General features: G+C 43.9%; 2 protein-coding genes across 15 annotated transcripts; one reads left to right on the forward strand and one right to left on the reverse strand.

Moving 5' to 3' along the window:
• Nucleotides 1–208: 208 nt before the first annotated feature.
• RACK1 (receptor for activated C kinase 1) lies at nt 209–4914 on the reverse strand. The gene is made up of 8 exons (XM_080571158.1): nt 4706–4914; nt 3697–3868; nt 2860–3007; nt 2419–2514; nt 2142–2252; nt 1228–1368; nt 692–802; nt 209–340 (listed from the first exon to the last, which is right to left on the reverse strand). Exons 1-8 carry the CDS (start codon nt 4812–4814, stop codon nt 275–277), a joined length of 954 nt encoding a protein of 317 aa, XP_080427284.1. The 5' UTR covers nt 4815–4914; the 3' UTR covers nt 209–274.
• On the forward strand, nt 4828–26809 carry LOC308184244 (uncharacterized protein). 14 transcript variants are annotated; one of them, XM_080571170.1, is made up of 46 exons: nt 4828–4950; nt 5729–6565; nt 7331–7493; nt 10147–10290; nt 10493–10621; nt 12171–12235; nt 12480–12500; nt 12801–12821; nt 12905–12925; nt 13049–13069; nt 13380–13406; nt 14116–14136; nt 14725–14745; nt 15007–15027; nt 15463–15483; nt 15769–15789; nt 16189–16209; nt 16396–16416; nt 16541–16561; nt 16907–16927; nt 17284–17304; nt 17533–17553; nt 17870–17890; nt 18158–18178; nt 18512–18532; nt 18625–18645; nt 19143–19163; nt 19455–19475; nt 19997–20017; nt 20433–20453; nt 20729–20749; nt 20997–21017; nt 21276–21296; nt 21592–21615; nt 21883–21903; nt 22148–22168; nt 22598–22618; nt 23197–23244; nt 23607–23627; nt 23911–23931; nt 24201–24221; nt 24642–24662; nt 24944–24964; nt 25401–25590; nt 25684–25704; nt 26000–26809. In XM_080571170.1, exons 6-44 carry the CDS (start codon nt 12223–12225, stop codon nt 25508–25510), a joined length of 936 nt encoding a protein of 311 aa, XP_080427296.1. In that variant the 5' UTR covers nt 4828–4950; nt 5729–6565; nt 7331–7493; nt 10147–10290; nt 10493–10621; nt 12171–12222; the 3' UTR covers nt 25511–25590; nt 25684–25704; nt 26000–26809. The 14 variants fall into 14 exon arrangements, with proteins under 14 accessions (XP_080427296.1, XP_080427293.1, XP_080427291.1 ...); XM_080571167.1 differs by having other exon boundaries at nt 4918–5043; nt 7280–7493; XM_080571165.1 differs by having other exon boundaries at nt 4918–5043; nt 10017–10290.
• The last annotated feature ends 314 nt before the right edge of the window (nt 26810–27123 follow it).

The raw sequence follows: 27123 nt of genomic DNA on the forward strand, positions 1-27123 counted from the left end.
GGGGGTTTATTTCCCCAGTCTGCAGGTCCTTCACCGTGACACTGCGTTCGTATCGGGCTGTCAGCTACAGAGGGGGCTCAGGGAGATAATTTGAGTCCCTTTCTTGCACGCCTGGGAGAAGAAAAAGCATGTCCCCAACCCCAAAGGCGTGGACGCGACTTCTGGTGGCCTGCAAGCCCAGGACAGCGGACAGGAGGTGGCCAGGAGCTCGACAGAGCGCTCTTTTTATTGAGTTTTGTACACAAAATCTACGGCTCCTCACGAGCACACGTCCTCATCTGGTCCCGATGGTGACTTGCCACACCCGGACGAGGTTGTCCGTGTAGCCAGCAAACAGGGTCTGCGGAGGGAAAGGGAGAGAAAAAAGAGGAGTCAGGGCAGGGGGAAGGCAGCAAAATGAGTCCTCAGGATGTGAAATCAAGAGGGCGAAGGTCCTTGGAGGGCCAAAATCAGCCCTGGGTGCTGGGCAGAGGGCAAAAGAGGAAAGCTCTTAGGTTAGGGGTGTGGGAGGAAGCCAACTTTTGCCCCCTGCTGGCAGAGAGAAGGGTCTCAAGATGCTTTCGTGGTGCCTGTGCCTTGATTTAGGAGTGGAGGGGATCCCAAAATCCTCCTTTCCCCCTTTCCTTGCCCAAGAAGGGGGAAGAAAGCGGGAAGAGAGGCTGGGCAGGGAGCAGGGAAGGGTTGTTTTTACCTGCCCGTCTGCGGACCAGGCCAGGGAAGTGCACTGGGGCGGCTCAGCTTTGCTGCTGGTGCTGATCACCTCCTGCTTCAGCTCGTCCACGATGATTTTCCCTTCCAGATCCTGCGCAGGACGAGAGGGGAAAAAAACAGCGTGAGGGAACCGGGGAGGCTCGTAGGGAGACCCCAGCGGCCAAGCCCAACCCCTCCCGACTCCGAAATGCTCAGAAACAGCCTCTGGGTTTCCGCAGGGATGAGGTCAGATGGCATTCACGTTTCATCACAGCACGCTGGTGGCTTTCCCCCACGGCCCCGTGCCACCCTCCTTGAGCAGGGGACGGGGACAGGGCCACCAGCCGCTGCCGTTTGACCCGTCCTGGCGGAGCCACTGCTCCGCGTTTGAGATCTGTGAGGCAGGGCAACGACCTGGACCGCGAAGGTAGCTCCAAAGCCAGCAAAACCCCAAGTTTGACAGAAATAAGTTTTTTTTGGGGGAATCCCACACGGATCAGGACGTGGCGGGGGGATGAAAATCAAGCTGCCGCGTACCCAAATCTTGATGCTGGGGCCGGTGGCGGCGCAGAGCCAGTAGCGGTTGGGGCTGAAGCACAGGGCGTTGATGATGTCGCCTCCGTCCAGCGTGTAGAGGTGTTTGCCCTCGTTCAGGTCCCACAGCATGGCCTGGCCGTCCTGCGGGGCAGCAAAAGGAATCAGAGCAAGCCCCACAATTCGTCGCCTCGTGGCTTTGCCCCGCCGCAGTGAGAAGAGGCACCCCCAAAACCCCCAGTTCCCGCCCAGAGAGAGAGCAAAGCTCCCCCGAAACATCTTGGGGTGGGGAAAAGAAAAAGCCCCACAAGCTGGCTCTGAATTTATCCCTTCAGGGTTTCCCTGGAGGAGCAGCTCAGAAACAGCCTCTGGTTTTCCGCACTGAGATGTGCTTGGAGAGCAATCGATCGTTTCGTCACAGCTCAGCCCCGTGCCCAGGAGGCAGCAGATGAGGACAGGGAACGCTGCACTGGTGCTTCTGCCACGGGACCAGAAGAAAAAGCCCCGCTGGTGAGCAGCTGGCGGGAGCCAGAGATGGTTTTTCACCGCTGGTGAGCGGTTTTGTGATGGGTTTTTCACCGTGGTTAAGGCAGGGAGCGCTGCTGCAAGCCAGTTTGGGCGTGGAAAGGTTAAAGGACTGACGGGAATTCAAAGAAAACGCCACCAAGGGCTGAAATACAAGAGCTGAAAAAGCTCCCAGAGCCTGGGTGAGCACCTTTGCTGGGGTTTTCCCTCCTCACCAAGACGCCCGCTGTGAGCGGCATCGATTCAGGACACCTCTGGACCACTCTTAACCCCCTCAAATTGTGACTGAGATACGGAAGAGCACGGCAAGAGCCCCAGCGGCGAGCTGGGCTGCTGGTAGGATGCCAGAATTGAGCCTCCCGGCCTCAGACTCCCCCCCCCGAGACTCGTACCTTGCCGCCCGAGGCGCAGAGGGAGCCGTCGGGGGAGACCGTGACCGTGTTCAGGTAGCCCGTGTGCCCGATGTGGTTCGTCTTCAGCTTGCAGTTAGCCAAGTTCCAGACCTGCGTGGGGACAAACGTGATGGCAAGGTCAGAACGGAAGCAAAAATACGGTGGAGGAAAAAAAAAAAAACCCCGATCCGGCTGTTCAGATCCATCCCCCGAGTTTACAAGGACCCCAAAAAACGCACGCCGGCCCCCAGGGGAAGCCGATTCCCCCTCAATTTACCTTCACCAGCTTGTCCCAGCCGCAGGAGACGATGATGGGGTTGCTGCTGTTCGGGGAGAAGCGCACGCACGACACCCACTCCGAGTGGCTCTCGTCCTGGGGAAGAGCAACGACGCCGGGTTCATGGCGAGGCAACGGGGCCGGGTCCCCCCACCCGGGTCCGCGTGGCGCTGTAAGATCAGACCTGCCACGTCCCGTCGCTCTGCGGCCTTCCCCGAGCCCTCCCGAGCCCCCCTCAGAATTGCAGGACTTGTCCTCAGCCCCCCCGAAAAGGGAGCTCAGCAGACATCGGGGTCGCTTCTAATCGTTAGGACAGGGCTGGGACACCTGGATCACCGAGCGAGGGGAGAAACTCGGGTGGCCGGACCCCAAAACAAGTCCCGGGAGGTTTCTCCTCGTGGTGCGGAGCCCGATTTTGTGCCCCCCTTTTCCCCTGCTCACCTGCACCGTGTACTTGCAGACGCCCAAGGTGTTCCAGAGCTTGATGGTCTTGTCCCTGGAGCCCGAAACGATCTGGCGGTTGTCGGACGAGAAGGCCACGCTCAGCACGTCCTTGGTGTGGCCCACGAAGCGGCGGGTGGTGGTGCCTCTGCGGGAAGACCAGAGGTCAGGATGGCAACCCCGAACTTAACCTAATCAACCCTCACAAAGCCTACAGCAGCAGGAAATCTCCCTTTCTCCTTAAAAAGAGAGTTTGAGAGGCACCATACTGGCTGCCGAGGATTGATACGGGATCGGAAGAGCCGGGATGCGATCGGGGAAATAAAATTCAGCCTCCGCGCACACCCAGCTCGCCAAGTCCCGGCCCTAAAAAGCTTCGGAGGCTGGGGGGGAAGCCAAGCAACTCTTCTGTAGGCAGCTGTCAGAGAGAAGAAAACTGCAAAAGCGGTTCTCTGGTTGGCCCTGGTGCTCCTGCTTCCCGAGCTGTCTGCTCTCCCCAAATCAGAGCGAAGGAAGGGCCTGAGACCTCCCCCCCGTGCTGCTCCCCCCGCTCCTCTCCCGTCATAATTGCAGGACGTGTCCTCAGACCCCGGAGGATCAGCAGACTTTGTGTCAGGTGTAATCATTGGGAGAGGGAGCTGAGGAGAAGCAGCTGAATGCCCGAATTCCAAGCTTTGTTCCAAATCCCTGCGCTCCTCGCCGTTGGGATTCATCTTCCAAACCGAAAGCGCGTCATCCCGCTTTCAAGGTGCCCCTCGTCACCCCCCCCAGCGCCCAAACAAAAGCTGGGCGGCCAAGTTTGACCCGAAGCGCCCTCAGCCCGTCCCCAAAACTCACGTGGTGAGGTCCCAGAGCCTCAGGGTGCCGTCCCAGGAGCCCGAGAGCGCAAACTGCCCATCAGAGGAGATGACCACATCGCTGACGAAGTGCGAGTGGCCGCGCAGGGCTCGCTGCGGGATCCCGTAGTTGGTCTCATCGCGGGTCAGCTTCCACATGATGATGGTTTTGTCTGCAGGGGGTGGAATGGAGAGAAAAGTAAGACAGGGGGCACCTTGGGGAGCACAGACCACTCTGCACCTAGCTTGTTTTTCTCCACTGCAGGGATTCTCCTCTCCCAGAGGATTTGTGGACGCCAAGTTGGGGGAAGTGTTGGGCTGCTGGGGGGTAGGAAGGCCCTGCAGAGGGACCTGGACAGCACGGGTCAATGGGTAGAGGCCAATGGGATGAGGTTCAACTAGGTTCAGGGCTAGGTCCTGCACTTGGGGCACAACAACCCCATGCAACGCTACAGGCTCGGCGCAAATTGGCTCGAAAGCTGTGCAGAGGAAAAGGATCTGGGGGTGCGATGCTCGCCTGAACACGAGCTGGCGGCGTGCCCAGGTGGCCAAGAAGGCCAACGGCATCCTGGCTTGTGTCAGGAACAGCGTGGCCAGCAGGAGCAGGGAGGTGATCGTCCCCTGGTGAGGCTGCACCTCGAGTACTGCGTCCAGTGTCGGGCCCCTCACTACAAGAAGGACATCGAGGCCCTGGGAAGTGTCCAGAGAAGGGCTACGAAGGTGAAGGGCCTGGGACACGAGTCCTATGAGGGGTACCTGAGGGAATTGGGATTGTTTAAGTATGGAGGAGGCTCAGGGGAGACCTTATGGCTCCCTACAACCTGAAAGGGAGCTGGGGGTGGGCCTCTTCTCACGGATAACCACTGACAGGACCTGAAGGAACGGCCTCAAGTTCCACCAGGCTGTTTTTTCTTAGCATCTCCCCTCCCTGCTCCCCCATCTACCCCCCTCATGCTCACGGTCCTCCCCCATCCCATCCCCCCCCCCCCCCCCTCGGGCGCGGCCCTCACCCCGCGAGGCGGAGAGAATCATGTCCGGGAACTGCGGGGTGGTGGCGATCTGCGTCACCCAGCCGTTGTGGCCCTTCAGGGTACCGCGCAAAGTCATCTGCTCCGTCATGGCGGCGGCTGGGGGGGAGGATGGCGGCGGATTCGGCGGAGGCCCCGGCCCGGTCCCGTCCGGCCGCCCTCAGCAGCCGCCAGCGCGGGGAGAGAAAGAGGGAGGCGATTTCCGGCGGAAGCGGAAGTAGAGCCCGGTCTGTACGGCGAATGGGGGCAACATGGCGGCGCGCGCGGGGCTGCCGGGCAACATGGCGGCGCCCATAGGGACGCGAGACGAATATGGCAGTGTACGGAAAGGGGTTGCGGTTTGATATCAGGGGATGTAAGGAGGGCTTTGAGGGTTTGTGGGGGATAGTGAGGGCCCTGAGGGGTTGCCTGTGGGACGGTGAGATGTGGAGGATAGAGAAGCCTTTTGGGGGGTTGGGACTGGGGTTGGGGGGGACAGGGAAGGCCTTGGGGGCTTGGTGGTGGGGTTTTGGGGGCTGTGGGGGACGGAGAGGGGTTTGGGGGCTCAGTGGTCTGGTTTGGGGGCTTATTGATGGGGTTTGGGGGCTGTGGGGGACAGGGAAGGCCTTGGGGGCTCAGTAATGGGGTTTGGGAGCTGTGGGGGACAGGGAGGGGTTTGGGGGCTTGGTGATGGGGTTTGGAGGTTGTGGGGGACAGGGAAGGCCTTGGGGGTTTGGGGATGGAGTTTGGGGGCTCACTGATGGGGTTTGGGGGCTGCGGGGGACGGGGAAGGCTTTGGGGGCTCAGTAATGGGGTTTGGGGGCTGTGGGGGACAGGGAGGGGTTTGGGGGCTTGGTGATGGGGTTTGGAGGTTGTGGGGGACAGGGAAGGCCTTGGGGGCTTGGTGATGGGATTTAGGGGAGCTTTTAGATACATAATAGTGGCACAAAACCACAGACAAAAACAGGGTGGCACAAAGCAACTTTGTGTGTCTTTTCGCTGATTTTATTTTTTATTTTTCCCCAGACAAGACGTATGGATCTGGGTCTCTGAACACCCTTACCGTTTTGAAGTAAAAGAGGAAGACTCGCCTCCCTTCTCTCATCCTCAGTTTCATCCTGGTCTTCCCCACACCTACGGGTCTTTTTACCAACATAATCATCACCATTATGAACGATTCTTGGGAAGAGAGACCCACCGGCACTAAACAAGACAGCGGGACAAGATACTTCCAGCTTCATCCAGGTGGAATCACGCAATCCAAGTGTCTCAGATAGTTTTATCCTCCTTCAAGTCATCAAAACCCGCTTCAATCTTTTATTTTCTGGTCTCAGGCTTTAGTCCCTCTTCCCCAAGGTTGGGAAGCATAGGGAGAACTTCAGCCAGACAGAGGGAGCTTCTGGAAGAGGTTTTCTTCCCCTACAAGCAGAAGCTACGGGTGCTCTAGGGCTGATTTTTGTAATAAGAGCTGAGGAAACGTCCTGTGGGCCTGGAAATACCCCCTAAAAACAGCTATTTTTGGTGCTGAATATAGATGCAAAGAACTCTTGTGTATGGGGAAGTGAGGTGGACCTCTCGCCCTGTAAGGATTTTTTTCCTTTCCTGACCACCCTGGAGTTAGGACCCAGATTTCTCCTCCACTTCCCACCTCAGCAGCTGTGGAAAAGGGAAACCTTAAACCAAGAAAGAGCAAAACTGGGCGAGAGCCTCCAGTGTTGGAGCGTCCTTGTCATCGAGAATGCGTGCCAGCGTTAACGAGGTTTGGGAGGTTGGGTGTGAGTGGGGAATAACGCCACGTCTGGCTTCGGGAGACCCACGGTCCCTTCCCCAGATGGGGTCATGGTGGCTTCGTTTCCTTGCGTGGTACGCCTGTAATTTGCTCCCGTGGGTGTTGGTGGCCCCAAAATTCAGAGGAGAAGGGTTAATTTGAGAAAGAGGTGGCTGGGTGAGAAGCCCTCCGTGCTGCCCAGGCTGTGCTTGGAAAAGAGAAAGCAATGCTTGCTGCCTGTCAGCACTGCTGGGGCAAAATTAATTAAACCCTGGAGAGTCACCGAGGTGATTAATCTCCGGAATTGCAACCTCTGCAAGGCTTCTGCCCTCTGGGCAGCAAAAACCTTTCGTGCTGGGGTTGGGATGAAGTGGCTCTTTGCTAGCACCGGACCCTCCCAAGCTGGGGATGATTCAGAGAGGGATGGGGCAGGAGTGGCTTTTTACTTGGGCTTTGCACAGCAAATGCTCTCTGTCTCCTTTGTGTGCAATCAAAGGCTGGAAGGAGGGGAAAAAAAAACCTGTCCTGGGATCTGCTTCTAGTTTGGCTCTTGCATCCTGCGCAGCCACAGCCCTGCTGCTCCCTCTGCCATTTCAGGGGTGTGGATGGCAGAGCCCCCTGCCCTTATTTAACCCCTTTGCATTTATTTAACCTTTATTTTTGAACCTTTTGCCTTACCTAAGGTGTGCTGGGACAGAGGAGAGCGGGGATTACAGCCTAACCCCATTCCCTTCTATATCTGGGGGCTGTTCCTTGTCTCTCCTTGGGCCCCCCAGGACCTTCTAAAAGCTCCATCCCTTTGGATTCAGGTGCCTGGGATGGGGAAAGGCTTTACAAAACATCATGTGCTTTGCTGACAGCTTCTTCCATCAGTATCTGGGAACGCAAGCATCACGCTGGGAGAGCTGTCGAGCCCCTGCTGTCTTCCCAATGTGGAGGTGAAATCCTCTTCTTCCCCCAAAATGGAATCAAGACCCCCAGGAGGAAGATCTGCTGTGAACAGTCTGCTTCCTTTGCAGAAAGGTAAGAGAGACTTTGCCATCACCCCTCCAGCACCAAGAGAGAGGGACGAAGGAAGGGGAAAATACAACTAAATATGATATCCTCACCTCCCTGCATCTTCCTTGGCCGTTTCTTCTGAAAAAAAAAATGAGTTTCCCACCCTCAATGTCCTCAGTCCAAATTTAATCCACTTTTCTCACTGGATTTTCCTCCCAGCTCCAGGTTGACATTCACACTGGAAACCCCCAACGTGAGTTTTGACAACCAGCCTTCCTTCCCCAGCCCTCCTGCTCCCTCCGAGGCCTCTCCTTTATTGAAAAAATATTGAAAAAAATGAAAAAACGAGTTTCTCCATCATTTTCTTGAACTAATAACTTCTCCTGCTCCTCTTGAGAGGATACAGCTCGGGCTGCATCCTCCCCAGCCCTCCCACACTGCTTCTTTTGGCGGCTGTAATCGGACCCGTTTGCTCGGTGACCGTTTCAAGGAGCAGGCTGATCGGGATGTTTTTAACCTCCCTGAGCTTCATTTCACGTAACCCGAGCTTTTCAACTTGGCTGCCCTGTTCTCAGCTCTGCATTTTTGACATCCTTCTGGATTTCACCCCGATTCTGGCTCACTGACCTTTTTCTGTCCATCCTTGTTAGCGGATCGTTTCCTTCTTTTTCCAAACTCAGTTGGTATTTTTTTAAATTTCATTTTATCATTTAATATAAGACTTATTATTCCCCATTTGACTGTATTCATGCGCTTGCACAAATATATTCATGCATTCATACGCTCCCAAGATGAATCCCTACAGCAGGAAAGGATTCGGTCTTTCTCAACCCATCCAGGTTTAGATTTTCTGCGCTCTTTAGTCACAGCCTCCTAGACATACAGAGCCAGGAATAAAGCAATTTTAAGTTCCAGCATGATTTAAAATCCAAACGTGTAAGAAAATTGCCCAGAACACAGGCATGGCTCGGCAAGCACAAACAGATCTCAGTTTAAATAATCTGCTCTGGTAGTCCCAGAGATAAGATAAATAACATTTTTATTTAATGTAGTCCTTTGAGTCTGGCATCTTAAATTTCAGTCCAGACATTCTGAAGTGGAGCAATTCAGAGACCTCAAATGGCAAAGGTTGAATGTGCTTCAGCTTTTCAAGCCTGAGACATCTCTCCCGGGGTTTTCCACTTGCACTGCATGGATTGCGTTTGGAAGGTTTGCTTTTCCAAGCCGCCGAGCAATTTTAGGAGCAGCAAACGGCCAGCAACCTCTTCTCCGAAAAGTCTTTGAGGTGCTCCGGGCATTCCTGGCTTCGCCCTCGTGCCCGTGCCCCGGCGTCATGCTGCAAGGTTTCTCTCTTGGCACAGCCCGGGGTGCATGCCTCTTATTTTGTCTCCTCTGCATGCCATAGCTCTGCTGTCAGGAAGCCTTCGTGGAGATGGCATCTCCTCCACGCTGCTCGCCGTGATCCCCTTTTCCCTCGATCAGGTTTCCCCCAGACAGGCGCCTTCTGTTTCTTCACCCCGTGGCGTTGTTTTTTTCCCTGTTGCAAATCCAGAGGGTTTAGCCACCGGGGTTTGATGCCAGGTCCCTCATCCTCAACTTTAACCTTACCCCTCACCCTCTCCCATGTGGGACATTTTCACAGCTTGAAATCCATGCTGCCCATCGAGTGAAACCCCTTTCCTCCAAGGGAGGAGAGCCCCTATAATAAATAAAGCCCCTATAATAAATAAATAAAGCCCGTATAATAAATAAATAAAGCCCCTATAATAAATAAAGCCCCTATAAAGCTCCCATTGTTGCTCCTATAATTCCCTTTTCAGCATCACAGCACACCCCCTCTCCATCAACCCATCACCCATCCTGGGGCTGGAGGTCGCCAAATCCCCTCCGATTTTCCTCTTTTGCTCACACGTCCTCAACTCCTTAATTTTGAGGTGTAGGAACCTGCAAGTTTGTGTGTCTCACCGACAGAGCTCCCAAAAAAGATGCCGTGTCCTAGTCCTTAGCATTCAAGAAATGGCATCTACTTCTCCAAGTGAGGGTTTTTGATGTTTGGTTTCTTTCTTTTTTTTTTTGGCTCCAACACTTTGGCTCAGCTCATTTGTCTCATTTCTCTCCATTGACAGTACTGAGAGTTTAGGCAACTGGCTCAGAGAGAGATCAGACGAACAGAACCATAAAAAATCTATTTTCTAGCTGTTGACTGTAAAAAAAAAAAAAAAAAGAAACGCACAATGACTAATTCAGGGTGAGATCAGCAATTTTAGACATCTTTTACTAACTTCACCCTGCTTTAACTCGGAGTTAGCCAGCAAAAAGCACAGAAATGAGTCTTTTAGAGATACATCTATCGGAGTGGTTTGCATTTGGATGATTATTTGTCTGATTTAAGGAAAACTTGTTGCAGAACTACGTAGAAAAATCCTTTTCAGCTTCAAATCTGTGTCTCGTTATTGCACAAATGGGGGAGCTGTGGGTTTTTGGAGCTAGGTGAGATGTGCAGAGTGGCTAAGCTAGATAAATTTGTGATTTTTTTCTCTTAAATAGCCCCAAGTGATGAGAAATCCTGGCCACAAGAGGAGATGCCCTCTCCTGTCTGCTGTTGCTTGGTCCCAGCGAGCAGCAGTGATGGAAGGGAAGAAGACCCAGGCTGATTTCACACCTCTCTGTATTTTAGGGCAGCGCAAACCGGCAATTGGTGCCAGCCCATTTCGGAGAGGGAAGATCTCTGAACACAGCGCCTGAGATGCTCCGGGACATCCGAGCCTCTTGTGTTTGTTAAACCCGTGGCAAATACTGGAGATTGGCCCGAAGTGACCAGGTCAGACCTCAATTTCTATTCCCCTTCTGGAGAAACCCGTTCCTGCGATGGCTATATAGGGATCCCCGAGACCTCAGCCCCCCTTCCAACCTCGGCATTTAAAGTCAGCTAAAATTAGGTGCTGGGAACGTCCTCCCGCTGCCAGCACAGCTGTCGTGCCCCTCTCGGTCCTTCCAGCAAATCTGGATACCTTTTTTCCCAGGGCACCACGGTCCTAGGACGAACTTGGACTCGCCAAAAATCTCCAGCGGGGACAGCCCCCACCATCATAGCCCCGTGAGCAAAACAGCCCCAGCTTGGTTAACTTACAGGAAACCAGCTGCAGGTCCTGGTAAGCCTTTTCTTTCTTTCTTTCCACGAGCTCTCGAAAGACGGAGGAAGGCAAAATTTGGGGGGGGATCCTGTTCCTGGATGCCTGTCTGGCGGCGTGGGTTCTTTTAGGAAATGCTGGGGGGATGCAGAAGAAACGTGATCCGTTCACTGTAGCTGGAAGGAGCTCAGTACAACCTGATCTTTTATAATCCTGTACCAAAATCTGACGGTACTGAAAAAAAAGGCAAAGGATTAAGAGAGTAAATTGTTTTTTTAATTATTATTTTCTTTTATGACAGTATAATACAGAAATAATTTGGGACGTTTTCCTTGCTCTCTCTATCTACTTCTGTACAAAATTAGGTCCTCATAACAGGGTTTATCTGACTCAGCCCCCAACAGGACCTGCAGTTTATGAAAGTTATTAAAATTAAGACAACAAACAAGAAGCAATCCATAGTTTCCTTTCCAAAATGATCTGATGCCTTTTCCCACAGAGATTTCTTTTTTTTTTCCCCTGGTGCTTTTTGTTTTTTCACCACTGCAGCTCAGCTGCATCAGCTGTAGCAGATAGGAATGTGTAGTGTTTTCAGGGCCTTGACAAGGTTGTGAACTTAGGGATGAAATTATAACGACTTCCCTGTGCAGTTTTGGTGATTTAGGGGAAAAAAAAAAATGAATTTGCCCTCCCTGGTGTATTGATGAGGAACAAGCAAAGACACTGAATGCAGGAGGGACCAGGGATGAGAGGAGATCCCAGATCTGTGCCAGCCCATCTCCCATGGTGCTCAAATCCATCCTTTTTTTTAATTTATTTACTTTTTGACTTAAGAAAAGCTGATGCAAAGCGTGAGCATGGACTGGAAATCACCACGTACACGGTGGGAAGAAACAGAGCAGAAAAGGGAAGCTCTTAATAAATATTTGGCTTTATTTTTCCTTTTCAGCAGATGTACCCTTTAGTCTGAAAAATGCCCTTCTTTCCTCATTTAAGGATGTGATGTTACGACGGTTTTGAGTTGGCCGGTGCAGAAAAGTCTGAATTTGTGTAAAGCAGGCACTGGGTAGCGAGCTGATCCAGCTCAAAATAAAATAAGTGCTGCTCTCTTGGCCAAAACAGATGGTGGCGCCACAGCCTCCACGTATGGAGCTGCTTCTCATGGTGATAAATGCTATGATCAAATAATTTACAAGACAGAAGGGGACTAAGGTCATGATCCTATAGACAATTAAGGCCAGATATCTAAGAGCTGGATCCTTTTTGTGATCAGTGGGGTGACACATTTTGATGCAGAATAGTTCATCACACCTGTAGCAGAGTCTTTTTAGATAGATGTAGACCAATTCATCCAGAATTTCACCATTCATCCAGACGTAGACCAAAGAACATCTCAAATGACAAAGGAAAAACAGGAAAAAGCTTCTGTGGTCCCATATATTTCTTCCTTATCATGTTTATTTATATAGGTAAAAATATTCCAGGCACCAGCAACGTGCGGTGTGTCACTGTGAAGGTCTGATTTTCCCTGGATGTGATATTTTAATGATGTTTCCTCTCGTCCCACCAGGTAGACCAAGCTGTGGGCACTTGGAGGTTGTTCCAGTTGGGAGGCGAACGTGATGATGGAGTCAGGTATGGCTCGTGAAATTGTATTTGGGCTGCTTTTTGATGTTTCTCTGAGATAATTTCACTGGTTTGATTTTATTCTACGCTGCCAATGAGTCGTGAGTCGATCTCCATCTCACAGTCAATAAAATAATATTAATTTGTACCTCCAGAGCAATGCTTTTAAGCTAGAAAACCACTGCTGGTGTATCCAGTGTTAAAAAAAAAAAAAAAAACTTACCATTTTTTTCTTTTTTCTCTTCTTTTTAAGGGAAAAGGAATGCAGATCTTGGTAAGTCATCTTTCTTCCATCAACACAAGTCCCCCTTCTTACTGCTGTACATATCCTACATTGATATTCATATCCCATACTGGTACACACATCCTTTCTTCCCTGGGTGGGTGGCTTATTTACACTGTCTCATATTTTAGACACATGTGGACAAAGACCACATCAGATAGATTCATAAACAGTGTAATTTTTGGAATACTGTCATCAGTAGGGAAAAAAAAAGTACAGAATTGGTTTTGAAGATTATTTTTGTAGCACACACAGAGGAAAAACTTAGGGCTCTCTCTGTCTCTCTTTTAGAAGAACGGGATGCAAAAATCAGTAAGTGTCTTTTTTTTCCTGTCCCCTGCTGGTAAGAGATGGGTGCTAAAGGCTTGAACTAACATTACTTCCTCTATTTTAAGGGAAGTTAACAGAAGAATTTGGTAAGTCGTTTATCTTCCTTACACACAGCTTACACACACAAGTTTGAATGCACGTGTTTGTTTCTACAGCTGTAGCATGAGCAATGACCAACACGTGTATTTGTATTTTTTTATTTCATTTAGAAGAAAGTGACACAGAACTCGGTAAGTGCTTTGGTTTGCTTTTGCTGCTACTGAAGATGGAAAAAAAAAAAGTTCCTTTGTGTAGCTTTTGGGCTGAGAAAGACAGCAAAAGTCCTTCAGATCTTAAATTTGTGCTGATACCCAGCCAGAGACAAGACACATAGCTTTGGTCCCTTCTCCTAAAGTTCTTGGCATCTTTCTTGGGAGAATACAAGCTGCAGTCCAGCAGCATTCCCTAATCCCCTCTTTGGTCTCTTGCTTGCTCACTGAAGCATGTTGGAGGCGGAGAGCTCTTAGGATTAACCCGTGTTTATTTCTCTATTATTCTTAGAGGAATGTGACACAGAAAATGGTAAGTGTCCTCCTTCGATTTAAAAATAATAGTGCCCTTCAAATGGTGTCAGTCAAGCTTTGGAATAAAACAAATTTTTTATAGTGCATACTTTTACAATACATTTACAATACATACTTTTTTAATACAATAAGTACTTTTCTCTGTCCTTGGGAATATTTACTGCAATGCTCAGCACGTCGTATTCTTTCAAAGACATGTTTTGGGCAGGACTCTTAACAGCAGTTTGCAATTTGTGCATATTTTTGTCTAGGGTTTGGAAAGTGTAGGAATATAAAAGTATTAAAATGAAAGCTAATTGGAAATTCCTGTAATAAATAGCATACTTCTGGGTCAGTAAAAAGATTTTGTCCCCTTAAGCTATGTAAGAATGATATAAAATTTGCAGAAGTGGTGAAAAATAACTCTAAATTTCCCTTCTTTTCTCTTTTTTTTTCTTCTTGTGGGGGACAAAATGAAGAAATAGGTAAGCGTTGCTTTGTTATCTTTATCAAATAGTCTGATAAGATAATTTCTTGATTAATGAACCCTGCATGAGTACTTAGGATGCCACATATATCCACATAACGGATGAGACACACGGTCCCATCCTCTGTAGGGCCTATGCTTGACCCTACGTGGTAATATGAATGCCAAATTCATAGGCTCAAGGAGAGCAAACTCAATCAAACTGCAGTTCTTTAACATGTATCCCCATTTGTTTCTCTGTTCTAAGGGGAACTCACAGCTGAGATTGGTAAGTTTTATTTTCTCCTCCCATCAAATACGTTTTTTATATAGATTGAGGCACGTTTCATCTGATTTTCCTGGGGTTTATTCCCTGTTCTCTTGCCTGATTTTAAAAAAGCGGGATAAGCTTGAGGCATACTCATTTTTAACAAGAATATATAAGAAAAAAACACAATAGAATAGCACAGAAAACAGTGGGCTTGCAGGTTGCTGTAGCCAAGAAGACAATAATTAGAGACCCTTGGGAATTTCTGAGATGAAGACCAAGTGAAGGACCGTACAACATAGAGCAGAGAGCCTTGGGGGATTTGGGGCTGTTGAGATCCAGCACGTGCAAAGTGCCGGACTTCCAAGTATCTGTTGAGAGAGAGGGATTAAAATTTGCAAGAATTCCTTAAACTTTGCAAAAGTTCCTCCTTTTTTTCCCCAGTTCATTGTCCCATCACTCGTAGATGTCGCAAGGAGGGTGGATGATGGGTTGGGTGTTAGGTACAGATTTGCCTTATTTTCTGATCAAAGGAAGGGTAGGAGCATCTCTGCTGTCCTTTTACCCCGTCCTTGGGAAAATCTGCCTTTATATTTTTTCTCTTTTAAGACAATCTGACTGCGGAGCTTGGTAAGTGATTTTCCTTCTTTTCTGTCTTTATTTCACTGCAAGATTTTAGGGGGAGAAGTTGGTTATTCCCCACATGAGCAGATATCTGTAACCCCACATACACCCAATCTGGGCTAGAATTAAGGCCAAACAATTCGAACCAAAGCCTAACTGCAAATTATTATTACCAGTTTAAAAATTAAAATAGGATCTGGAAGATAATTTGAGGCTCACGAGCATGATGGACTTGTAATAATGACTGATGTTTCTTTTCTCTTTTAGAGGAACGTGATAGAAAAATTAGTAAGTGTCCTTTTTCTTTTTTTCTAGAATCAAATTCCAGATCTCCCTGTGTGTTTTGGATCTGGTTACTATTATTTTTAGACGTTATGGGATGTTTTAGTTTCGTACCAAGCTGCAGATGTGGCAAAATTTGGGCTTTTGGCTACGATCGACCCATTTCCTTTATCACCACCAATACCAAAGATGCAGGGACAGATTCTTTCCCCATAATATAAGTCTGTTTTCACCAAACCCTTCCCCAAGGTGCCTTTTCTGTGCATCAGCACCTGCTCGTTGCTCTCGTTAGCATCAGTGTGGTGCAGTTATATTATAAATTATCCCTGGGGAAAGAGGAATGCAGCATGGTATCATCTAGGTTGTATTCACAGAGAAATAAATTCAGCAGACTTATGTCTTATAATTTAAATTAATCTTCATTTATTTCTTTTATACAAGGAAAACTTACTTCAGACCTTGGTAAGGAGTTTTATTTCCTTAAAATTCTCCTTAATTCCGCAAAAGCGATGGGGATAAAAAGAAATATGAAGGGTTTGTGTTTTCCCCTGCTTGAAGAATGGGTGGGCTAACGGGCTTGTCCTCCTTAACAAACCTTATTTTTAAAATATTAATAAGGAATGGAATAAGATTTCTGTTGGGTTTGAGGTTTTCTGGGGGAAGGCAGAGCCCCATGAGAGGGGATATGGGATACACGGGGGGCTGCTTTGCGTTTCTCTCTATTTATTTTATCTGCTTGCGTTTTAGGTGAATGCGATACAAAAATCAGTAAGTGTCATTTTTTTTCTCTGCAAAATTAAAACACAGCATGGTGACAGATTTGCTTAAGCTCATTGTTATATTTACAAATAATTTGGATGGGTGCTACGGAGGGTATGTGCCTGGTACTTTATCTTCGAAAATGGGAGTGGAAAGGATGTTTCCTGCAGGAAAATTAATTCCCAGTCTGCAAAGACATTAGGATTTCTTTTGGAGACTGAGTAACATTCCCCAAAAAAGTGGAATTTCAACGTAGAACCACCAGTGTAAAGAGGGGAAAAAGAAATTTTCCTGATCTGAGTGCTTTAGGGATGCTACACAAAACACACACACAAAAAAGAAGGAAATATTTAATAATATTTTTTCCTCTTTGTTTTTCTTTTCTTTTTCTCCTTCTTTCCTTTCCAGAGGAGCGTGATAAAAAAATCAGTAAGTGTCATTCTTCATGGTGCTTTTGGGGTAAAAATCATCCCTGGTTTGGGGGAGAGGAGCCTCTCTGACACCCTGTCCCTGAGAAGTGATAAATGAGAATTTTTTCTCCAAATTTGATTGTACACATGGGGCTGCAGAGAAAAACAAACCAATAAAAATTAATATTGTTTTTCCTCTTTGCAGCCAAGCTCTCAGCAGAAATACGTAAGTCCTTTTTTTTCCTTTTTCCGAACCAAACTGACAGTTTTATCCCTAGAAACCTCTTTGTTGGAGTTGATTTTTCGCTACTTTAACTGCAATAATATGTATATTTTTTTCTACTTTGTAGGTAGGCTCACTGCGCTGCTTGGTAAGTCTGCTTTGTGGACAGAATATCCCATGGGGTTTGTTTCGATTAAATCTACATGATTTTGTGCAGTTAGGTTGGAGGGACCTCTGCAGGTCTCTGATCCAGCCTCCTGGTCCTCACCAAGGCTTACACCAAGGTGAAACCAAGTTGCTTGGGGCCAATGTGACCTCGATGTACAGATTATTTGCTTTTATTTATTTTTTAATAGAACATAATTGGAAAAAATGGGCAAAATCAGCTTTGCAGTGAGCTGTGGCTCCAGCAGACCTGCTGTTCTATGTCAAAAGGGTAGCACTGTGTTTAATAATTTATTTATTTTTTCCTTTTTCTTGCCTTTCTATTCAGGGGACCGAGACAAAAAGCTTCGTAAGTGCCGTTCTCCTCCTGACAAGTAAAATCTGGGTATAAAGGTGGATCTTCCTCAACTTGCTGGTGTGTCTTCTAAAGTCTGTCTTTCCTCGCTGGCACCAGTTTGCTCAAATTCTGTGTTTCTGTGCTCAAAATCTTACATCACTCTTAGTAGGATGATTACCTGAATCAGTGGTTTTCCTCACAATTTTCTATTCTGTTAGACTATATTTTTTTATGATGTATTTTGTCCTGTGCATCGTTATTCTTTTCTAAAACACCAAGTAAGATTAAGCCAGAGAATTACTAGTGATGTCTCCACGTAGGAGAAAAAAGGATCTATTTAAAATAAACTTGTGTTCCTCTCTCTTTAGGGAAACTGACTGCAGAACTGGGTAAGTAATTTTCTTCCCCATGTGCTTTTTGATCTCGTTGGGAAGTAGCTGAGCGAATTAGGGGTCAAGTTTGTAACACGTTTTGGTGTAATTTTAGCAGATGTCTCTTAGCATTGCTGATGTGCTGCTGAAACAGAGTATAAATGGGTGGAAAAGGGGCAGACAGAGGCACAGAAAACTGATCGGTATCTGGTTTTCTTCCTTTATTTTTTCTTTTTTTTTTTTTAGCAAAGTGTGATGCAACGATTAGTAAGTGACATTTCCTTCTGTGCAAAATGGTTAAGGATGTGGGTGCCTGAACGTTAGGGTGGTTTGCTTGGTGCTTCAGCATTGAAAGGATGCTGGAATTTCTAAAATTAATCAAAATTTGGGTCACGAGAAGTAACGATCTCTTGGGTTTCAGGGGCTGGGGGAAGGCAGAAGCCAAATTTCAAGGGGGAACAAGGAAAATATAGTGGGGAAAACTCACGTGGAAGGACCTGATGTAGGCTGGAGGGTGAGGGCTTGACTCATGTTGGGGTGTTTCAGAAATGTAATGGGAATTAACGGTGTTTTCTGCTTTAAGGAATATTCACGGTGGAACTTGGTAAGTCCATTTACTTCCTTTTGCATGTTTTTTTTTTTTTAATTTATATTTGCCCTTTTCCATGTGTTTCATCGACCTGGTAAAAAACATCTTAAATGCAGAAGTAAAGAAGTCAAAAACCCCAAAGTTATGCAAAGTACTTGGAAACAGGGATAATAAGGTTCAAAACAAAAATCCCCTTGTTATGCGAGTAACAATAAAGAGGTGTAAGGTGAAAGGTAGAGACCGTGCAAAATAACACACAATTATTTTTTCACTTGTTTTTAGGAGAACGTCATACAAAAATAGGTAGGTCTCATGTTCCTCTCAAGCAAATCTGCTTGTGAATTCAGTTACTGAAAAAACTGCTTGCTTCAATCATTTAAGTGAGTATACAGTCATTTATATATTTATATGATGTATTTATCACACACTGAAAAACTTTGATTAACGTAGACATTTAAGAATTAAAAAGAACCATGCTTACAGCATGATTTTGTTCTGAAAGTAATCAATTTCTATTATTAAACCCTCTTTACGGTGTGAGCTGGAGATCAGACTCATAAATCACCATCTGTTGTCTGTGTATTCACAGAGTGGAAAAAAATTACCTTAAAACTAACATTTTTTTATTCTTTTAAGGGGAACTTACTGCAGAAGTCGGTAAGTCGTTTTCCCATTGATTTTAGTTGGAAACAATACCCAAGGATAGACGTTGAGCAATGCAGTAATCATTTATTTCTGTTTATTTTTAGGGGACTACGATAGGAAACTTCGTAAGTGCCTTACTTATTTTCCTGTGTGAGTTAAGCCTGAGGAATTTTCTGAACGTTTTAGCACGCTTAAAATGTCACAAGAGCACATTTTAATTTTGAATGGCATGACCTGGGAGAGAGCATCAAAACTATGCACCAGCAATGACTTGGGAAGGTGGGATTCAGAGAGACTGGATTTATAAATTCAGATAAATTATTAATATTAAGTGTGTAATGCTCTCAGTATGATACAATCAGGACTTGTAAATAAGAATGAAAGCAAAAATATTTATATATGATAACTTATCTCATCTACGTACCCCTCTGGTCACTCCTTCCTCCCATCAGAAATTACTTCTGTCTATTTTGTCCGTTTGAGTTTCACTTGACACATAAATATTGTAATTTAATATAGAAAAACGTATCTTCAGCTGACAATTAGGCTAGAGATATTTATGCTGTTCAATGATGTCACTGAGAAAAGAGTGACGAAATTCCTGTTTTTTCTCTCCCTAAAGGGAAACACGCAGCAGAACTTGGTAAGAAAATTCTGTTTTGGTCATCATGTGGTTTTTTGTTTGTTTGTCTGTCCACATTTGTAAAGTTTTTAAAGGCTTGGGGGAATTTCCATTTTAATCGAGTTTAAAACTAAGTATGCAAAGGCTCAGAAAAATAAATATTCCCCAATATTCCCCAAAATACAACTTCCAAACAATGTGACAGATAAAAAAAAAATCACAACAAAATAAACCCTCTGCAGAGCTGGACTTCTGCAGTGCTGGCAGAGCAAACTGCACGCTAATTTATGTTTATTTCTCTGTTATTTTCAGCGGAACGGGATGAGAAAATCAGTAAGTATCCTGCTTTATGCCACCCTCGACCCCCAAGCCAAGGCTGTGCTTGATGTTATCCCCGCAGCCACGGTTCATTCACTATTTTTATGGATGAGATCATGGACAACGTGAGTTTGTAACTGCCCGGGAGGAAGGGAATAAATATAATAGCAGCTGCAGAAAGCACCAATGGATCCACAGGCTGCCAAAGCCCTGGTGACGATCAAAATTTGCTTTTCTGCAGCATTTGCTGTGTGCTGGCTATGGCATTTTTCTTCCTCCCATAAAGACCCATTTGGACACTCCTTGCATCATATTTTTGGACTTCCTTTTCCTCCCACAAATATTAATTTCGATATATTTTATACTACATTTTTAATATTAACGTTGGCTGTGTTTTTTAAACAGAAAGTAGTAAAAAGAATAAAATAACTTAAGAACCTTACAATCTATAGTGATGATACAGGGACACAACAAGGAGGCAAAAGCAGTAGTTCCTATTTATTTATTCCTTTTCTTTTTTTTCTTTTTTCTTTTAGGGGAACATGAAGCAGAGATAAGTAAGTGTTATTTTCCATACTCTATTATGATTTGAGGGGTTTTCTTGGTATACGCAAGTGCTGAATGAGCAGTCAGTGTTTAAAATCCTATAGACAGAATAGAGAAATTCCCATAGAAAGCGGAGAGAAAGACATAGATCTGGGACTTGAATGGAAGCAACCCAAGCTGTTTCACTTCCTTACTAACGAGTGTAAGTGAAGGGAAAGGAAAAAAACAAATAAAAATGACGATTTTCCCACAAACGTGCCATGAAATGAAAAGGGGCTGCACATGGCACCCTGAATTCTGCTGCTGTCAAAATTGGCTTTGGGCTCAGCCCAGCAATGCTCATGTCCCAGTCCTTTATTTATATATAATGGCTGTTAAAAAAGCTGTATTTTGAACTAATATATCTTTTTTTATTTTCCTTTAAAGGGCGTCTTACCGAGCTGCTTCGTAAGTGCATTTCCTCACACCAGTAAATGCAACATGCAGGCAATACAGATGCTGCCTTGGGTTATTTATTTACCCCGATGGCTTTTCCATCTCTTTTACCAAAAAATACTGCTGCCCCGAAAGCAGCTTGCAATTTGACAAATAATTTTCTGGGAAAACAAAAAACAGCTAGAAAATGGAACATTGGTGAAGTCAAGGCTTTGAGACAGGTGCTGCAGTGAAAGCCCGCAGGAAAGATAATAATTAGGAATAATTTCTGTTCCATCTGTTTGCAGAGGATCGTGATTTGGAAGCCCGTAAGTCCATTTTCTCTTCTCGGAGACACAAATCCTTCATGGGAAAGGGAAAATCCTGGAGTTTCCCCCAACAAGCGCCCTTGATGTGAAAACAAGGAGAAATATCCACGGTTGTGCATGCAAAACCAATGCTTTTTTGCAAAGCTGGATGACTTTCTTCTGCCAAGTTCATATGCAGTAAAAATGCAAAATGGGGAAAATCGGTATTTATTCATTTAGCATTCCCTTTTTTCTGTTTTATTTTTAGGAAACCAGGATGCCCTCATTAGTAAGTGTCATTCTTATTTTCTGAGAAATGCAATCCCTGGGGGTGCTTGGTGGTCACAGGCACGATGATGTTGCTGCTACTGTTTTGGCTTAGAGTTTTAGTTGAAATAGTGAAAAAAAAAAAATGAATTTAGAGGCATGAGTAAATCTGCCCATATTAGAGGATTTGGTAACCTCAAGTTTCCCCCATCACACCCCCCTCCCATCCTTGTGAAGGAAATGCACTGACTAGAAAAAAAATTATTTTCTCCTTTTTAAGGAAAATTGACCGAAGAGCTCGGTAAGTTCATTTTGCTTCTTCCACAAAACTGATTGGATATTTTTTTGGCATGTGTTTTTTGTTTGTTTGTTTGTTTGTTTGTTTTTTGTTTTGTCTCATGTTTCTGGTTGGCTGGTTCTGAGATAACTCTAAAAGGAGCTGGATAAAGGGCTGGTGCAGGTGACTTTTAGAATGGATAACAGATCACAGTCGTGCACAGGAAAAAATAACAGGAATAGAAATGAGCTTGATACAAAAAATCTGTTGTGCAATGGGAAAATCTGTGTTTCACGTTTTCTTTTTCTCTTTTCTTTAGAGGAATTAAAAGGTCTGGAAGCTGGTAAGTGATATTTACCTTCCCTTCTACAAATACAGTTGCAGGGGAGTTTGTAATTATAGACTGTGTGTGTATAGATATGAATAAAATATTGTATATCAGATTCCAGACTAAAATCTAATGTAATTAGGGACTGAAATATAAAATGTAAGAGTTGTGTGGTGTTTTTTTTTTTTTTTTAAATGCCTTCTCATGGTAGAACACAAAAGGGTGGGATGATGGTGTGTATATAGGGCTGGATATGCACACTAATTCTCATTTCTTTTGCAGATGAATCCTCTGAGGACCTTGGTAAACCTTTGTCTTTTTATATACTTGACAAAAATACTTGTAAAGATAAATCTTGTTACTTGCACATAAGGTTGATACATCTGAATTTATTTTTTTAAAGAAATATATGGCATGTGTTTAATATAATTTTCTAACTCATTTGAAATCACGATAATAAATACAAATAATATATGGAAGAAGGATGCAGCTAAAAAGATGGGGATGATATGAATTCTGATCTTTCTTTCTCTTTTTTTATTCCTAGAGGAGAGTGACCTAGAGAGGGGTAAGCATCATTTTCCTTCCTGCTGATGCAGAAAACCTTTTTGGCCCTATTAAGCTTGGTGAGATGGAAATAACTCTGGAACAATAGTTGGGCAGTTGGTCTGGCATACAATTATTATTATTATTTAAGTGTTAAGTCCACTCTCCCGTAGTTTATTTTGAGGATGTGTCTTCGTCCTGTGGTTTGGCTCCAAGATCTTTGTTTAGCAGGAAGGAAGGCTCATACATATATATATATATATATATACACACACACACACATATATACACGTATATATATATATGCTTTTATGTGTATATGTACATACATATGTAAAGATAGATATGAGTATTTCAGAGTAATACAGAAACAGCAGTCTCTCACAAAAACAGCGTCTGACCAGGGAGATGAAGTATTTTTAATGAAAATCTTCTCTTTTTCTCTTTTAAGATGAACTCACAGAAGAACTTGGTAAGTCTTTTCCTTCCTTCGCCAACAGCATATACCAAACCCTTATTTTTCTGTTAAATTTGAGCTTGGTCAGAAGGGAATCCCAATAAATGCACGAAGCAAACATCAACAAAGTTTAATACTGATAAAGGAGAATTTTTGCATCGTTGTCACAAGTAATATGTTAGCACATCTCCAGTTGGCATTGCTTGAAATATGTAGGAATTTCTCTCTAGTCTTACATTTTTTTTCCCTTCTTTTTGGAGAGGTTTAGTTAGGAGAACATGGTAGAGGAACCAGTAAGCATCACTGAGCTTCGTCTGATAAAGAAACATCCAATAGATTCCAGCCCCCTAATTATCTTCCTGTGATGAAATCTAATTATCTTCCTGTAATTTTAGGATTTTAATTTTAATTTCAAAATAAGAGGGTTTGATATTTCATCATTGAAAGATTTGGGATGGGAAGCTTTGTACACAACTCCACAATGTAATGTGATAAATGTAAAAAAGGGGAAGATATTTGGGTCTCTAATGAAATAGGTAAAAAAAAAAAATAGAGAAAGAGATAATATCTGTGAAATAAACCTATCTTAATAGAAACCTGTGGTTTTTCTTTCCCTCAAGATGAAGTCACTGAAGAACTTGGTAGGTGATTTCTTTTTTTTTAACCTTTAACAAAAACTAATGGTGAGAAGTTTCTGAAGCTTTTCTGAGCTTTTTTTGTTGCTTTAATGTAACAAGAAATGTGGCTTAAATAGAGGGAGATGAGAGTCAACAGAAAATGGAATTTCAAATAATAATAAAAAATAAAATTATTTAATAAATAAACAAATAATAAATAATAAATTAACAAATAATAATAAATAAAAAATAAATAAAAAATAAAAATAAAATTTCAAATAATAATAAGAAAAAGTTGTTTGGGGAAAAAAAAAGCTATCTCTGGTTTAAGATCCACGGATACTTTTAAATTATTTTGACTTTTTTTTCTGATTTCTTGTTTTTAGGGGAACGTGATAAAAAAATAGGTGAGTAGTGTTCTCATTTCCTGGGTCCTTTGGGGCATGTTTGGGTGTTCCAGATGGGGTCACAGTGGGATAACACAGCTTCTTCCACCCTTAAAAACCCAATTCCTGCAGTGTTCCCATACCCTTGTTTGAGTATGGGGAGCGTTCATGAGATTTCTGTTGAGATCTCGTGTTCTTCCAGCCCTCCTGAGGTTCACTTTGGGGTTATTTCACTTTCTCTGTGTTAAATTAAGGGTTTTTTAATATCAAATCCTAATGATATCATTTCTTTCTTTCCTTTAAGAGGAACTCACTGAAGAGCTTGGTAAGTCATTTCTTTTTACCTTCTCTCTTTATTTTCTTTCCCTTTCTCTCTCTTTTTTTATTTTTTTCTCTCTTTTTTTAATGTTCTTCTCTCTGCTAGTCCGTTACATTGTTCTGAGTTTTACGTTTTCTCTCTTGTCTCAGTTTAGAAAAATAAAAACTGCATTGCAGTACAGCACTGCAGGAGAAATTTTCCAGTTGCAATTTGCAAAACCACAAAACAAAGGGTTGGGTTCTTCTAACATTTATTTTTCCTTTTTTTTTTTTCAGCCAAGCAGACTGCACATATCGGTAAGAGTTTGTTCTCTCTGGTACGAAACGAAAGCACGTGGAGGTGCAGATTTTGCTCTGAATCTTGCACTTTTCCTTTAATATGACCGTTCATATCCTAAGTTGCTACTTGCTTGCATCTCTTCATTCTCCCTGCATAACCCAAATGCCAATCTGTATGATTTTTTTGGAAAATAAGGACTTCCTAGGGGTTGGTTTGAGCATCTTCTATTACTGAGGGCTTTCTTTAATTCCATGGTATTTTAAATCCACCAAGAGCAATTAAAAATTTAACATCACTAAATTTGTTATTAGAAGAGAAATGTAGAATCCTCCACAATTCATTTAGTTCATGAATTAAATTATGAATTAAATTATGAATTTAATTAAATTATGAATTTAATTCATAATTTAAGCCTGTTTTCCTTTTGCTCCTTCTAGGTGAACTCACTACAGAGCTGGGTAAGTACTTTTGGCAAAATCAAATAAACAAAGCGTTTTTTTTTCTGAAAATATCTTTTTTTATATTTGAGCTAGTTGTGACCTTTGCTTTAAGATTAGGAAAGTAAATTAGGGGATGGGTTAATCTATATAAAATCTAAGGCAACATGAATTACAATTTATAATTCTCTGTACAGAATAGAAAAATATTGGATTTATCACTAGAAGATAAAGGCACACTAAGTAGGAAGGAGTATTTAGAAATAATTCTCTTTTTTTTTCCTATTTTTTTCTTTTTTTAGGGGAACGTGATGCCAAAATCGGTATGTGGCCTTCTCCTTCCTCTGCAAAATGCAACTCCGAGGTGCATTTGCAGGCTCTCCATAAGGCTGATGATGTCATTGAAGATTACGTGGGTTAGAATTTGTTGGGTTTAGGATTTGGTTTATGATAAAGTCGAGGGGAGGATTCAGGCATCTGGCCCCATCTCACGGGCAGCCAGTCTCCTGTCCTTGTCTTGGATACTCAAGAGTATCTAAAATCCGGCATATTCCATTAAAAATAACACATCTGTTAAGTATATATATCTACAGAATACAAAAGAATATCCTACATTTATTTTAGATCCCATGTTCAGGTTAACCATGGAAAAAATCCAATTGTTTGGGTGTGAATCCCGTAATTCAGCATGAAATCATGTCTTTTACTGTAATTATACGAAAAATGAAAGAGTGTTTTGTTTTGTTTTTTCCTTTTAAGATGAACTGTCTGCAGAAATGGGTGAGTATTTTTCCCTGCCTTCCAGCAAAACAAACACACGCTGTTTATGGTCTGTGCTTTGGTTTTATTCGGTTGCAGATTCTGTATGAGTGGGGAAAAATAGATTAGAACAAATCTGACTTTTTTTTTCTTGTTTTCCTTTCTTTAGAAAAACGTGATAGGAAAATTGGTAAGTATCAAACTTCTTCCCCAGAAGTGAACTTTGTATTTTTTGTAAGATCCATATGATCACCCTGATGGAAATTCTTTTTTCTCTTTTCAGACGAACTCACTGCAGAGCTTGGTAAGTCACTTTGTTTCACTGCAGGAAGACAAATACACAAGTCTGTGTTGGTTTCCTGTATTTTTTTTTCTTCTTATGCTTTTTCCTGAGCTACTTTGGGGAGTTTTCTGGAAAATTGAGCTATTATTGGGAATAAAGCAGAAAGACGCATACATTGAGTTATATTAATCAAGCAAAATAATAATCACTAGGCAGAGAAATTTATTTTTGCTTTGAGAGCCGAGTAAGTCGTAAAGTCACAACACAGCGAGGAAGAGAAATGCTCAATAACCATTTCTATCGTTTCTCTTTTCAGAGGAATACAAAGCAAAAATGAGTGAGTGTCCCCTTCCTCGTCTTCTGGAGATGTAAAGCATGTGAGATTTTGGGGGTTTTTGGAATAGGTGGACTGCGAGATTTACTCTTAGACAAATGTGAGGTGAGAAGACGGAATTTATTAGCCTGAATTCACAAACTGATTTGAATTTGGAGAAGCACCAGCAGGTTGTTTTTCTTCATAGAGATGAAATTTCAGAATAAATAGTCTCCCTGATAACTGATATATTATGGGGTGAATTGCAGCCTCCCAGATGAGAAGAAAATCGAAACTTTTCATGCCTCCATCGAGTGTGATGACCATCAGGCATCTCTCTGCTCACAGCTTGAAAAGCTGTTAATTATTATTTTTTTTTAATTTAACCTCCGTGTGATTTAAAAGCTGGACTTCAGCATCACAGTTCTAACCCGCAGAAGGTCAGAAAAGTGGGTCATGAATTTCCAGAGCACCCACACGCTACCTGCCTCTGCAAACTATATGAGCAGCATCTCTACTAGTAGCAGAAACTCCTGGTATGACCTATTATTTTAGCTTTCTTCATTGTGTGACTTCTGCCTGTGGTTTAGTTTAAACCACCTTTGTTTCTTTTTTTTTTTTTTCCTACATTGAACGTAATTAATAAGTTGTATTACAGACACAAGTCTCATTGAGGCACCGGTTTAATCTTATACCAGGGAGGAAATGTTGGTTTGGGGGAGGGATGACATAAAAAAAAAAATAGCATAAACTGCAGGCATTTTGTGAATAGAAAAACCCTCATTAAAACAAATTTATTTTTTTAATTTTTATTTTTAGGAAAATGCATGGAAGAGCACAGTAAGTGCATTTTTCTCCCTTATACAAATACCACTTTTGCTTTCGGTTTTAAGTTTGCATACCAGTTAATAATTTATCTTTTATTATGCATTTCTAGGGAAAGAGGAAGAAAAATTGGGTGAGTAGTTTGGCACGCTCGTTGAATGGTGACCCTTACCCAGGTGCTAATGTAATCTGCTTGTCGTCCTCTAAATGTCTGCACTGCAGAAGTGTCCAGATGAGTTAAACATAGTCAAAAGAGGGGAGGTAGGCACCCCTAGACAGGATATATTTGACCTACGTGGAGA

This window comes from Anser brachyrhynchus (genome assembly GCF_964034855.1).
Source record: "Anser brachyrhynchus genome assembly, chromosome: 30".
Taxonomy (NCBI): domain Eukaryota; kingdom Metazoa; phylum Chordata; class Aves; order Anseriformes; family Anatidae; genus Anser; species Anser brachyrhynchus.